This window comes from Sciurus carolinensis, chromosome 2 (genome assembly GCF_902686445.1).
Source record: "Sciurus carolinensis chromosome 2, mSciCar1.2, whole genome shotgun sequence".
Lineage (NCBI taxonomy): Eukaryota > Metazoa > Chordata > Mammalia > Rodentia > Sciuridae > Sciurus > Sciurus carolinensis.
This window is the reverse complement of record NC_062214.1, coordinates 109,335,917-109,350,465: the sequence shown is the minus strand read 5'-3', so window position 1 is coordinate 109,350,465 and position 14,549 is coordinate 109,335,917. Positions and strand designations below refer to the sequence as shown.

The 14,549-nt window shown below is 39.9% G+C and overlaps 1 protein-coding gene across 1 annotated transcript in view; it reads right to left on the bottom strand.

Moving 5' to 3' along the window:
* The window catches only part of Tgm5 (transglutaminase 5), a 36,637-nt gene that overhangs the window by 4,553 nt on the left and 17,535 nt on the right, over positions 1-14,549 (bottom strand). Inside the window, 3 exon segments of the mRNA XM_047540270.1 lie at positions 7,616-7,855; positions 7,992-8,095; positions 8,723-8,861. Coding sequence (XP_047396226.1) covers positions 7,616-7,855; positions 7,992-8,095; positions 8,723-8,861 — 483 coding nt within the window.

Genomic DNA, 14,549 nt, shown 5'->3' with positions numbered 1-14,549 from the left:
GATAAAGAGAAGGTTGTCAAGGCTGCAAGAGAAAAGAAACAAGTAACACATAGGGGTGTCCCAATTCTCTTGAAAGCAGACTTCTCAGCAGAAACCTTATAGGCCAGGAGAGAGTGGCAGGAGATTTTCACAGGGGGTGAGGAAACCCTGTCATCTGAGAATACTGTACCCAGCAAAGCTATCCTTTAAAAATAAAGACATATGCAAACAAATGAAAGCTGAGAGAATGGATTTCCACCATACCTGTTCTATAAGAAATATTAAAGGAAGTTCTTTAAATTGAAATAGACATTAATGAATAAGAAGAAAATAGGAAAGTATAAAACTCAATGATGAAAGTAATTATACAAACAAATTTCTGAATGCTGAATATTGTAAGCATGGTGATGGCATGGAAACCATCCATTCATATATATATATATTTTTTTTGTTGTTGTTGTTGTTCATTTGTTTTACTTTTTATTTTGAGACAGAGTCTCACTAAGTTAACTAGGCTCAAACTTTTGAACCTCCTGCCTCAGCCTCCTGAGTCATGGGGATTACAGATGTGTGACAACATGTCTGGTCATTTATGTCTTTAGTATGAAGACTAAAAAACAAAATAATTAAAAATTATAACTATATTAATATATAAAACATAGGCAATAGAGAAATATGTAGAATGGGATCTCAAAAATTCAAAATGTGGGAAGAAATGGAGTGTAAGTATAGAGTTTTGTTAGTATATTTTCTCTTGCTCTTTTGTTTCTGTTCTTACTTTTTTATAGGAAGTTGCTATCATTTCAAAATAGCTTGCTTTAATCATGAGGTTTTTTTTGTAAGCCTCACAGGAACCACAGAGCAAACATCTATTATAGACAAACCAAAAATAATAAGCAAGGAATCAAAACATGCTATTAGAGTAAATCACTTAATCACAAAGGAAGACCCTAAGAGAGGGAGAAAGAAAGAAAGGAACTACAACAAAACCAGAAAACAAAGTTACAGAATGACTGTAGTAAGATCAGACTTACTAGCAGTTACTTTGAATGTAAATGGACTAAGTTCTCCAATTAAAAGTCATAGAGTTACTGTATGGATAAAAAAAAAAAACCCAAAACCTATAATATATTGTTTACAAGAAACTCACTTCACCATTAAGGACACACATAGACTGAAAATGAAGGATGGGAAAAGATATTTCATGCAAATGGAATGCAAAAGAAAGCAGGAGTAGCCAAATTACATAGACTTTTAAATCAAGAGCAGTAAAAAGAGATGAAAAGGTCATTATACAATGATTAAGGGGTCAAGTCAGCAGAAGGAAATAGCGATTCCAAATACACATGCACCCAAAATTGGAATATCCAAATATATAGAACAAAGGGAGAGATAGACTCCAATAGAATAATAGTTGAGGATTGAACACCCCACTTTCAGCAATGGACAGATCATGCATATTTTTCTCATCAGCACATAGAACATTCTCCAAGATAGACCATGCGACAGGCCACAAAACAATTCTCAACAAATTTAAAAAACTTTAAATCATATTGAACATGGTTTCTAATCACAATTTTTAGTAAAACTAAAAATCCATAAAAAGAAAAACTTTGGAAACTGTACACATACATGAAAATTAAACAACATACTTGGAACAACCAATGGATCAAAGAAAAAATCAAGAAGGAAATATAAAAATTTCTTGAAACAAACGAAAATGCAGCTACAGTGTATCTAAACCTATGGATATAGCAAAAGCAGTTTTCAAGGAAGTGCATAGCAATCAATGCCCACATCAGAGAAGTAGAAAGGTCTCAACCAACCTACCACTCAATCTCAAGAAACTAGAAAAACAAGAATGAACTAAACTCAACATTAGCAGAAGGAAAGAAATAATAAAGATAAAAGCAGAAATAAATGAAATGGAGACTAAAAATGTACAAAATATCAGTGAAATAAAGAGCTGGTTCCTTGAAGAGATAAATGAAGTAGACAAACCCTTAGCCAGACTGACAAAGAAAATCATGATGAAATGGAGACATTACAAATGATACCACAGAAATAAAAAAGCTCATTAGACATTATTATGAACAACTATATTAACACGTTCGATAACTAGATGAAATAGTCAAATTACCACACACATATACCTTACTAAGACTGAATCCTGAAGCTAGAAACCCTGAACAGACCAGTAATGAGAATGTATCAATAATAAAACCTCCCATCAAAGAAAGTCCCAGGAGCAGATGGCTTCACAACCAAATTCTACCAAACACTGAAATAAAAACAAATTCTCCTCAAGTTATTCCAAAAATAGAAGAGGAACTAATTCTACCAAATATATTCTATGAAGCCAGAATTACCATGATACCAAAACCAGAAAAGGACACAATAAAAAGAGAAAACTATAGGCTAATATCCTTGATAAATATAGATGCAAAAATTCTCAAAAAAACAGTACCAAACAGAATACAATAGCACATTAAAAAGATCAAGTGGAATTCATTGGAGGAATAAAAAGATGGTTTAATACATGCAAATCAATAAATGTGATGTGCATCACATCAACAGAGTGAAGGACAAAATTCATGTGGTCTTCTCCACTGATGCAGAAAAGACATTTGATAATGTTTAACATCTTTCCATGATAAAAAGTTGGAACAAATTAGGTATAGAAGAAATATACCACAACATAATAAAGGTCATTTATAATAAGCAAACAGCTAACCTAATAGTGAACAGGCAAAAGCTGAAAGCTTTCTAAGATCTGGAATAAGACAAGGGTGCTCACTTTTACCCCATTTTTCAACATAGTTCTGGAAGCCCTAATCAGTGCAATCAGGCAAGAGAAAGAAATAAACGACATTCAAACTGGAAAAGAAACCAAGCTGACATGTTTTGCAAATGATGTGATCTTATGTATAGAAAACCAAAAACTCCACCAAATAACTATTAGAACCAATAAATAAATTCAGAAAAGTTGCAGGATATAAAATCAATGTACAAAAATGTAGTGTTGCTATATGCCAATAGTGAATTATTTGAAATAGAAATCAAGAAAGCAATCCCATTTACAATAGATCCAAAAAATAAATAAAATATCAAGGAGAAAATTTTTAATCAAAGAAGTGAAAGAAAATTAAACACTGATGAAAGAAACTGAAGATGACACAAAAAATGGGAAAACATCCTGTGTTCATAGATCAGAAGAATCAATATTGCAAAAACGTCCACACTACCCAAGCACTCTACAGATTAAATGCAATCCCCATCAAAATATCAATGACATTCTTTGCAAAACTGGAAGAAACAATCTTAAAATTTATGTAGAGCCATAAAAAATCCAAATAGCCAAAGCCATCTTCAGCAAAAAGAACAAAACAAAAGACATTGCCCAACCTGACTTTAAAACAAACAAACAAACAAAAAAACTGTGGTGAAAAAAAAAAAAAACTGTGGTGATCAAAAAACAGCATTGTTTTGGTATAAAAATAGACACATAGACCAGTGGAACACAGTAGAGAGCCTAAAAGTAAACTCACGCATTTACAACCATCTGATTTTACAGAAAGGTGCTAAGGACACTTACTAGAGAAGAGTATTTGCAATAAATGGTGCTGGGAAAATTGAATATTCACATGCTGAAGAATGAAATTAAATACTCTATCTCTTACCAGCATTAACGACCAACTCAAAATGGATTAAAGACTTAAATTTAAAATTTGAACTACAAAATTTACTAGAAGAAAACAGAAGAACATTGAAAAGGGCATTTCAGGACATTGGAATGGGCATTTAATACTGGGGATTGAATCCAGGGGTACTTCATCACTGAGCTATGTCCCCAGCCCCTTTTATGTTGCTGAGACAAGGTCTCATTCAGTTGCCTAGGGCCTTGCTGAATTGCTGAGGTTGGACTTGAACTTGGGATCCTTCCATCTCAGCCTCCCAAGTCACCAGGATTACAGGTGTGCTCTGCCACACTTGGCTAAGGATCTTTTTTTACAAGACCCCAAATGCACAGGAAACAAACAAAGGCAAATGGAGTTACAGCAAACAAAAAAATGTTTCTCCCCACCATCTCCATCAAAACAAACAAACCAAAAACAACAAAAAATCATACACACAAAAAATCTTTTGTCCAGTAGAGTAAGCAATTGACAGAGTGAAGAGAGATCCTACAGCATGGGAGAAAATATTTGCAAACTACAAATCTGATAAGGTATATCCAGAATATGTAAGGAACTCCAAAAACTCCATAGCAAATAGATCTGTATAGACACTTCTCAAAAGAAGACATACGAATGAGCAACAGACACATGAATAAATGCTCAACATCACTAATCATCAGAGAAGTGCAAATTGAAACCATGATGAGATTTCACCTCACTCCAGTAAGAATGGCTATTAGCAAAAAGACTTAAGATAACAAATGCTGAAGAAAGGGAACAATTATAAGCTGTTGGTGGGAATACAAATTAGTACAGGGACTGGAAAACAGTATAGAGGTTCTCTAAAAAATTACAAAGCTACTCTATGATCCAGCAATCTTACTACTGGGTGTACATCCAAAGGAAATGAAGTCAGTATGCTGAAGAGACATTTGCATACCATGTTCAAAGTATCGGTATTCACAATCGCCAAGAAATGGAAGCAACCTAAGTGACCATCAACTAATGAATGAAGGAAATATATACATAGTAGAATACTATTCAACTGTTAAAAAGTATGAAACTCTGTCATTTGTGATAACGTGAATGGACTTAGAGATTATTATGTTAAGTGAAATAAGCCAGTCACAGAAAAATAAGGACTATGTGATCTCATGTGGAATCTTTAAAAGTTTATTTGGTAGATGTTCAAGGCGGTTACTAGAGAGTGGTTACCAGGGGTACAGGAAAGGTTGATCAATGGGTACTGGTTCAGTTAAATTGGAAGAAGAAGTTCTATATGCTCTTGCATAGCAGGGTAGTACCAGATAACAATAATGTTCTGTATATGTCACTAAAAGAAGGGATTTGAACATTTTCACCATAAAGAAATGATAGAAGTTTAAGGAGATAAATGTGTTTAACCTCACTTAAACATTGTGCAATGTATACATGTATTGAAACATTTCAGGGTATTCCATTTATGTGTATAATTTTTATATTTTATGTGTTAGTTAAAAAGTTTAAAAAAATTAAAAAGACAGCAGGGCATGTTGTGATTTCCTGTCCCTGAATCAAATTATTGGTCAGATATAAACTAATTCCTAGAAATTGGGAAACCAAGAAGTGCAGTAAATGTAATAAACAATAAATAAATAAATAAATAAATAAATAAATAAATAAATAAAAGAGAACATCTAGGCAAGCAGAGAACCCAGAGTGGCCCAGTCCTCTGCATTCAGTCTAGGGGGAAGGCTTATAAGCAGGATGTATAGGAATACTGTCCTATGAGTCCCTAATAATCCCAGAAGCTGCCTTAAGAACTTACTATCTTCAGGGACTGGTTCCACCCTTTCAGTGAATTTGCCACAACCTCCTGAGCCAAAGGCCCTTTTGATGCCCCTGCTCTGGGGCTTCTAAGCCCAGTTCCAGGCAGAAGAGGATCTTAAAACATTTGCTTCAGTAGGGGTGGGCTCAGGCAGATGTGATTCCAATTCAGCACGTCTGGGGTCTGCTCCACCTCCAGATCCTGTCAGGATGGGTGTGAGGAGGCAGAATGCTGCTGGCCCAAGAGACATGACTCAGCAGGACAGTCGGGTCCACTGCAGTGTAACTCAATGTGGACCTCTACAGTAAATGCTGTCAGTGTTCTGACCATATATCTCCAGGCACTTGCCATTTCCACAGGCTTTACCTTCAAATTTTAGTCCCTGTGACTTTCTAACACCTTCTCTGCCACCAGAGCAGGCTCAGGCCATTCCTGGGGCAGGCCAGAAGAGCCAGGGAACTTACACCCCACGGAGCCACCCTAGAAACATTTGTCTTTCAGGCACAACAAAACTTTACTGTTGTTCTGCATGTCACACTGAGTCAATGGTAGGGCTGCCAGATTTAGCAAATTAACAGGGCCATTTAATTTTAATTTCAGCATTATTTGTCCTCCCGGAGCTCCCACCAGGAGTAGGCTCCAGCCTACTCAGTGTTTCCATAGTGTTGTGTTAACAGGCTTGTAACCTGCCCTACATTGACTTCCTTTACTTCTCTGTATCACTTCCTCACTCTCCTGCCAGAGTTCCCAGGAGTGCCTCACAAATAAACCACTCATACTTAAATCCTTTCCTCCAAGGCGTCAAGATCTATTTCTAGGGCGACTCAACCAAGGTAGCTTCAGTCAACAGGTACTGGAGGGGTAATGGTACTACTAGACTGTGTGTTCAAAGCACATGTCACTTAGTATCTGTGAGGTGTTCGTTCCAGAACCCGTAAGGACACCAAAACCTATGGAAGTTCAAGTCCATTATATAAAATGGCGTAGAAATTTACATATAGCCCATACACAATCTCTTGACTACTTTGAACATCTCTAGATTATTTACGATCGCTAATACAGCATAAATGCTACATAAATACTGTATTGTTTATACTGTATTGTTTTAAAAATAACAAGGAAAAAAGTTATGTACATGTTCAGTATAGATGCATTTCTTCCCCAAATATTTTCAATCCATAGTTGGCAGAATGATCAGATGTAGAACCTGTGAATATGGAGGGCCAAATGAGCTTGTCTCTTACTATGCGTTCCCAACCCAGGTTGAGATTCCAAGGTCTGCTGGAAGACCATGCACTCACTGGTACTCCCAGCAATTGCTCAGCTTCCCCAGCCCTCCACCCACTCCAACTTGCTCCTGCTCAGATTTTGCCCCTGCTGGATCTCAGTTCTGGCCCTCACCCTGCTTCTGGCCCTCATGGCTGGACATTTTTGCTTGACTTTCTGAACCTAGTGGATGACCCTTCTCAATTTCCAGGAATTTATCTAATCTGACCAACTTAGCGTCTTCTGGCCCTGCTGGCTCTCACCTCAGAATCACCCTCTGGAAGCTAGGAGTGATGGTGCACATCTGTAATCCTAGCTACTTAGGAGGCTGAGGCTGGAGGATCACAAGTTTGAGCTTAGCCTGTGCAACACAACGAGACCCATCTCAATCAATCAATAAATGAATCTCCTATTGTCCCTTCTGGTCCAACAGGGTGGGAATGAATATTTGGCTTTACATTAATCAGCCTGGATGTTGGCTTGTGGTCTGGCCTGTCTTTCAAACATTCAATAAAACACATTTAATCAAACGAAAAGTTAAATAAAACAAATTTATCATAGGGAATTTACTAAGTTGTCACCCATCTTCAGTGGGAGGCTGATTTTTCCAGAAGCAGGGGTGAAGAACTCATATCTTCCCAGTGGGATGCCTGTGAATGGCTCTTTAATCAATGTGAACATCTTGTGGAGGTAGCTCTCTGGCTGTAGGATGTGGGGTGACAGTGGACATGGGAAGTGAGACAGTGGAATACCTCAACTGGGACAACTGAACAGCTGAGGAGACAGTGGACCTGGATCCCACCTGCAGATGTCCTCTGGCTCCCTGGGGTTGGACAAGGGAAGGTGCCCACAGACTTGGACTCTGAGTGGGGCACCTTAGTTATACCTTCTCCATACTTGTAGTTCTCTGTGATGTCATCCCGCTCGTCACTCTGGATACTCTTAGTGCTGATAAAATTGCCAACAGAATTTGTGTCCTGGTGCAGTTTCTGCTCCTTCCCACCATAGACGAGCCAGGATGTGCAGTCAGCATTCACCATAGAAAATGCAAAGGGTGTGTCGTAGTTCAGATCCACCTCTCCTTCTTTGATGGCCCTAACAGAGGCAGGGCCACAGCAGTAGAGACCTGAAGGAGAACAAGAGAGCCTGGGTGGGGGTTGGGGCAGACCACTCAGTGGCCGGGGAAGATTCTGTGACAGGCCATGAAGTGGTGGGGCAGATTCTGTGGGAGTGGGTCTCGCTTTCCCTCCAGAGGGTCTTACCGTTGCTGGTCTCTTGAGGTGTGGCATCCAGTACCTGCCAGCCTCCATATCCAGGAGGGAGATCCTTTCGGGCCATCCAGCACTCATTCCAGACGTGGAAATTCCTGAGGGAGAAACCAGAGTCCATGTTAACTGCAGCTCAGGGAGAGGTGTCCTTCTTGTCTTCTTTCTAGAGCAAGATGGGTGAGTAAGTGAACTGTTCAATAAGACATACTTCTCCATAGGGCTCGAAGCCTCTGTGGGTGAGTAGTTTCATACTGTCTCCTGTGAGCCTCTGTCTGCCTCTAGAAAAGTGTTCCTCTGCTGACTTCATGAATAGACAGCAAAGGCTTCTAGTCTACAGAAGTTAAAACTCCTTCTCTCTCCCTCAAAAATGTCCTTGTGGCCCTTTTCCTGAATGGGCTGCTGGTTCATGGAGGCACGTGTCCAGAGGTGTGACTACAGGCCCTCCTGTGGTCAGAACTGTAGACTAAGTAGTAGACGAAGGACTTGACAAAGAGGAAGACCTCAACCCAGTGCCCAGAACTCTGATGATGTGAGTATTCTAAACCCAAAATGTTTTTTGCTCACTTGTCTCCCAGCATAAGGTGGAGATACCAAACCCTGAGGCTGGCAAGAAATGAGAGTATGCAAGGGACAGGAGGCTATGGACCAGTCCTGCCCTATTTCCTGCTTGTGGGGTTTGACTTGGATTTGTGCTCCTAGAAACAGACCAAGAGATTGTCTCTCACCAGATGGTATCCTTCTTCTTATTCTCCAAAATCCTGCCTGTGTTGTCATAATATTCATCTATGATCAGGTTTCCATCTGTATCATGGCCAGAGTCAAAGTTGGTGACCACACGGGTGGGGATCCCCAGGCACCTCATCACTGCAGAAAGGGCAGAAAAGTGACATGTGGGCTGTGGTTTCCTGGATGAGGACCCTGGACTGAAGGAGAGCTTTCTTTTAACATCTTCAGGACTAGGCAGAAATTATCTGGGTTTGATGTTGGTGATATTTCTAATCTCCCTCTCTACCTCCTGAGCTCACAGGATAACTGTGCAAAGGTTAGCTGCTATGACAAGCACTGCTAGAGCCAACAGAAAGTCTAGCAAGTTGTCAGGTTTCTTGCCCATGCCAGAAGGATGGGACAGCATACCTCTCCACCAGTGAGTTTCAGAGACGACTGAACCTCACTTCTTTCCAGGCCTTGAATCTCCATCTTCAAACCAAATAGCTGGGATTCTATTTCTTCCTGTCATTAGATTAATGGGCGAAACTAACAGATTCTCAGGCAAAGGGTTCTGTGGCTTAGATTTCCCTTGGGAATATTATCTTGGAAGCCTCTCTAGGAAAACATCACAAATTAAGCCAGGAATGGAAGAAAACAATATAACAAACTCTTAGAAAAGTGAGAATCTGTACCTGGTAGACAAATACTTGAAAGGAGGTAGAATGTCTTTATTCCTGAGGGGCATCCATTCCCTTTGCCAGCCAACTTCATTCTTTGTCCTTTGCCACATCTCCTTCATTCTGTGCTCTTTCAAGTAAAGTGATATCCCCCATCCCACTACCAAGTGCCCTGGGTACCTCTGTCCCTTCCACACAGCAGTGAAGTCCCACCCAATTCAATAATGATAATGATAATAATAAGTGTCAAATGTTTCATGTATATAGTGTTATGTTTCATGTACATTATCTTCAGGACAATTCTACATGGTATGTACTATTATTGTCTCATTTCGAAGATGGAGAATCAGAGGCAAAGCAAAGTTTGCTACACTGACCAAGGTCACACAGCTAGTAAGGGATAGAGCTATCACTCAAGTCCTGGTTTCACTGCTAAGACTGTACTCAATACTGAGTTCACTTCTGGGTAGTATGCCTAGAGTTCAGCATTCTAGTGTTTTTATCTAATTATATATCCAATTATTTTCCCATGTAATCAAATATTTGCCAAGAGATTTCTAGTAGTGGTTATTTTTAGACATTTGACTGGTGTTCAATATTTTCCCTGTTGTAAATGAGGCTGTGATGAATATCTTTGTAGGTCAGTCCCAACCCCATCCCTTGGGACATTCCAAAAGGTAAAATGACTGACTAAAAAATACAAATATTTCTAAAGGTTCTTCAGATATAGTACTATCATTTTAAAAAGTGTTTGGAAATTTTAGTTTGAGCATTTAATTGCATATAGTTTTTAGCTTCTCCAGACCAAGGTGGGGAACCCCTCCCTGGATGCAACCTAGGATAGAGAGAAGAGAAGCCAGAGGGTTTCCTTGAACTCTCCCTGGAGAGGCAGGTCTGAACAGGGCCAAAGAACTAGGGCAGTGCTAACAAGTGGGTGGAAGGTGGAGGTAACACGGAACAGTCTGAAAGGCAATGGCGAAGGTTGAAAAGCTGTCACTGAGGAAATGCACAATGGAAGTGAGGCAAGAGAGAAGCAATGCATGGGCACATTTTATGCTAAAACTGTGGCCAGGAGGGTGGATGATACTCAAGGTAACAAGAGAGTGTGCCAAGGAAGGGCAGCCAGGGAGAGAGCAGGGGCAGCTCCTCCCCATCTTCACTCTGATGAGTTCATGAACGGCCACTTGCAGCGGTGGTGTTAACTCCTGCTAAACATGGCCTGATGGGCACTTTTCCACCTTAACACAGGTAAGTTGTCTCAGAGCACTTTGAAATTCTCTATTAGACCAGACCACATGGCTTTTCCCCACCTATTTACTAGTGTGTCTTCCTGAGGGCAGGGATTGTGTATGATTCATTTTATCATTACACAGCCATGAACAAAACAGGGCAAAGCCTGTTTTGCTAACATTTGGTCATCTTTACTGGATAGATGAATGAGTGGTGTCTTGTCAACCTTTTGACCACTCTGGTGATTTCCAACTTCCGGGTTTATGAGCACAGTCATAATGGCGGCATACTATGCTTTGGGTATCAATCTCAACTGTCCATAGAGCACAAACTTTGAGTGGTGATGGATTTGCACTGATGCATTCTCATTCTTCCTCATCATGGCTTATGTGACATATTGTCCCAGTGGAAATAAATGAAACTAGAGAGGAGGAAGCATGGTTTCTTGTATAGGAGGTGAAGCGCATGTGAAGGAAGCTAATGGTACTCAGACCTGTGCAGCCAAAGTTGTGCATGCATGTGCACATTCCCTGGGGCCTTGCTCCTTCTGTCCTTCCTGCTGGGTCTTGCCATAAACAGCTTACCCACTCTCTGACTTCATCTCTCACTTCTGTGAGACTCCTGAATTTGAATCTGGAACTGTATGGAGACCTTGCTGTTACACATCTCCAGTTGAATGTCTTTCAGTCTTCCCAATTTTCCTTTCTAGTCAAAGATATCATCTTCATTGTAGGTGCCAGGTGTGGTACCAAGCACTGCACAGGCATAATCTCACTTAATCCTCTCCAAGAACTTGACTGTCCCAATTTAAAGATGAGATGCCTTGAAATTTAGAGAGGTGAGGTCACATGACAGAAGAGGAAAGCCAGACCAGGATTTAAGCCCATGTTCTTCTGATCTCCAATCTTCTCTGGTTCTAAAGATAAGTCCCCTGCAACTTCACTGGACATCCCAGCCACACCTCAGGCTCAATGCACCTTCCTCTATGAAGTTTTCACTGACTACTCCAGAACACAATTGCCTCTCTTCTCATGCTCTAACATAATCCCAATCACCTGTGCCACACATTTTAGCACTGGATTAAGCTCTCTATAATTTAATATATGTTTTATCTTGTCAGTCAGCTTACTAATAACCTTAAAGTTGGGCTCATATCAGATACTCTGTCTGCATTTCTTTGTTCCTAGCACAGTGCTGAGCACAGAGTAGAGGCTCATTCATTTTCTGTTGAAGCAAGATGTCTTTAACCTGTGAACAAAGTTTCTGTAGACTATCAGTCCTGATGACTCATAGTTTGACATGAGATTCAGATGACTCTTTCACTGATAATTTTGTGGGGCTGACTCCCTCAGAAAAAGAGACCATATAGGGCATTTATATCTATACACTCATGCAGGGACAATTGGGCAGTTCATAGAGCCAGACCTGCTCTGTGGTTCTGTGGTGATAAGAGTTATCTGCAGGAGTCTTAAATGGTAGAATGAACACTTCACAATGAGTACTCCTACAGATTACTCCCTCTGTCCTCACAGAAGTCAGTCACCTAAACCAACAAAGAAATATTGAAAACTCCAGCTGCTTTAAAAGGAAGAGCCTCTAGTCAAAAATTTTCTATTTGCATATTTCAAGCCCTTATATTCAACTTCTCAAAACAAGAAACAGGAGCATAAGAAGAGCAACAATACAATGACTCCTGCAGATAAATCCAAAAACAAGCATTCTACTTCAACTTGAAGATGACAATGTCCCAGTGTCTTCAAAAAGATCACATAGTGAATAAAATGTCTTTTCTAGATTAAAAGAGACATTGCAACTAGGTTTAATGCTTGGTTCCAAATAAGATTTTGATTTGGACAAACAACTATACAGAAAAAACCATAGCTGCACCCCTGCCACCCCATGCCAGCAAAGGTCAAACCACCTCAGCCAGGTATCCAGGCCACTTCAAGAGTGAGAAGTCAAGCCGATAGTAAGTTCACCTGATAGACATGATGAGAGTGGCATTCAGCCTTTGTGATCTTCCTCCCCAAACACATAACTCTAGTTCAATCTTGAGAAAAATATCAGACACATCCCAATTGAGGGACTTCCTAAAGGTGACTTCCAGGCCACAATATAGAGAGGAAGAACCCAAGCAGACCCCAGCAACCTTACTGAGTTGAGGAGATGAGATCACAATTCAGGTAAGACAAGGTGGCTAGAACTTGCAGGGTAGCGTAGTATAGAAGGGAGAGAGTTGAACAGAGAATACTCCAGAGATTTTCAGAGGGGTTCCTTCAGGTCTCTGACTGAATGATGATATGTGTATATATGAGAATGAAATTCCAAGAGGACAGATAAAGTAATAGAGTAGATAGACTTCATCACACACAGGAAGAGTTCTCAGAGAGTCGAGACTTACTAGTGGGGATAAGTCAGGTTTAAAGGCTGCTCTGGGCCCACCAAAACGAAGCTTAAAAGCAAACCTCTGACAGCTCAAATTGAACTGTTAGGAACTTACTGGCAAACCACAACAATGTCCTTTAAAGGAATAAAATAAAATACAGTTCTCAACAATGTAACACAATGATCATTTCCAATAAAAAATTATCAAGCATATAGAATAAGAAAGGATGACCCATAACCAGAAGAAATATCAATCAACAGAGCCAGATCCAGAAATGACAAAGATGACAGAATTATCAGACAAAGATCTAAAAGAGCTGTTTTAAATATTATAAATATACTCAAGGGGAAGTAGAGAAAAGCATGAACATAATGAGGAGAGAAATTGAAGATAGAAAAAAAGACTTGACAGAACTTCTAAAGATAAAAAATATATATGAGACCAAAAACATACTGGAAAAAATTGCAATATATTTTTGTAAGAACACATTAAACTACAATGCCACATACAAAACATTTTAAATGTAGGAAAGCAAGGCGGGGTCACCTTGAGCCCCTGCAGGCTAGGCTGAGCAGGTCACGGTCGGCAGTTGGCCTGAGAGGCACAATCTGGGCTGCTGCACACCGACCTGGCCATGGCAGCAGCTCCCCTGAAAGTGTGCATTGTGGGCTCGGGAAACTGGGGTTCAGCTGTTGCAAAAAATAATTGAAATAATGTCAAGAAACTGCAGAAGTTTGCCTCCATAGTCAAAATGTAGATCTTTGAAGAAAGTTGATGGGAGAAAACTGACAGACATCAGACACAATGACCATGAAAATGTAAAATATCTCCCTAGACACAAGTTGCCAGAAAATGTGGGAAGCAAGAAAGGAATATGGGGAGTGAAAAGGGTGCATGCCCTGCTGTCTGCTGGAGGGAGTTTATGAATTTCAAGTGTTGCCAGATTCAACCCTCAGTGCTTTGTTCAATACTGAGGATTGAACCCAGGGGAGCTTAACCACTGAGGCACATCCCTAGCCCTTTTTTATATTTTATTTAGAGACGGGGTCTTGCTGAGTTGTTTAGGGGCCTCACTAAATTGCTGAGGCTGGTTTTGAACTTGTGATCCTCCTGTCTCAGTCTCCCGAGCTTACAGTAGTCTGTTTAAAAACCAGACAGCTGCCTATATGGCTTCCTATGATTTACCTGAGAAATGCATCTCCTATGTTAATGAAGTCCCTTTTGCTACAAGTCTTCACTGAACAAACCTTCATGAACATGTCCTGTGCATGCACAGCAGTGTTGAGTGTGGGCCCAGAAAGAAAAAGATGACATTACTTACCTCAAGGAGTTGAACAGGGAGACATATTTGTAAACTAATAAATGTGGGGAAGTTGGAAGTGAAAAAAAAATTTTGTGAGAGAAAGTGAATGGAAGTTGGTTATGGTATAAAAAGAGAAAATTCAATAACTACCTTAAAGAGAGAGAGAGAGAGAGAGAGAGAGAGAGAGAGAGAGAGAGCTGAAACAGACCAATTAGACAATGTCATGAAATGAGGAATATGATTAATTT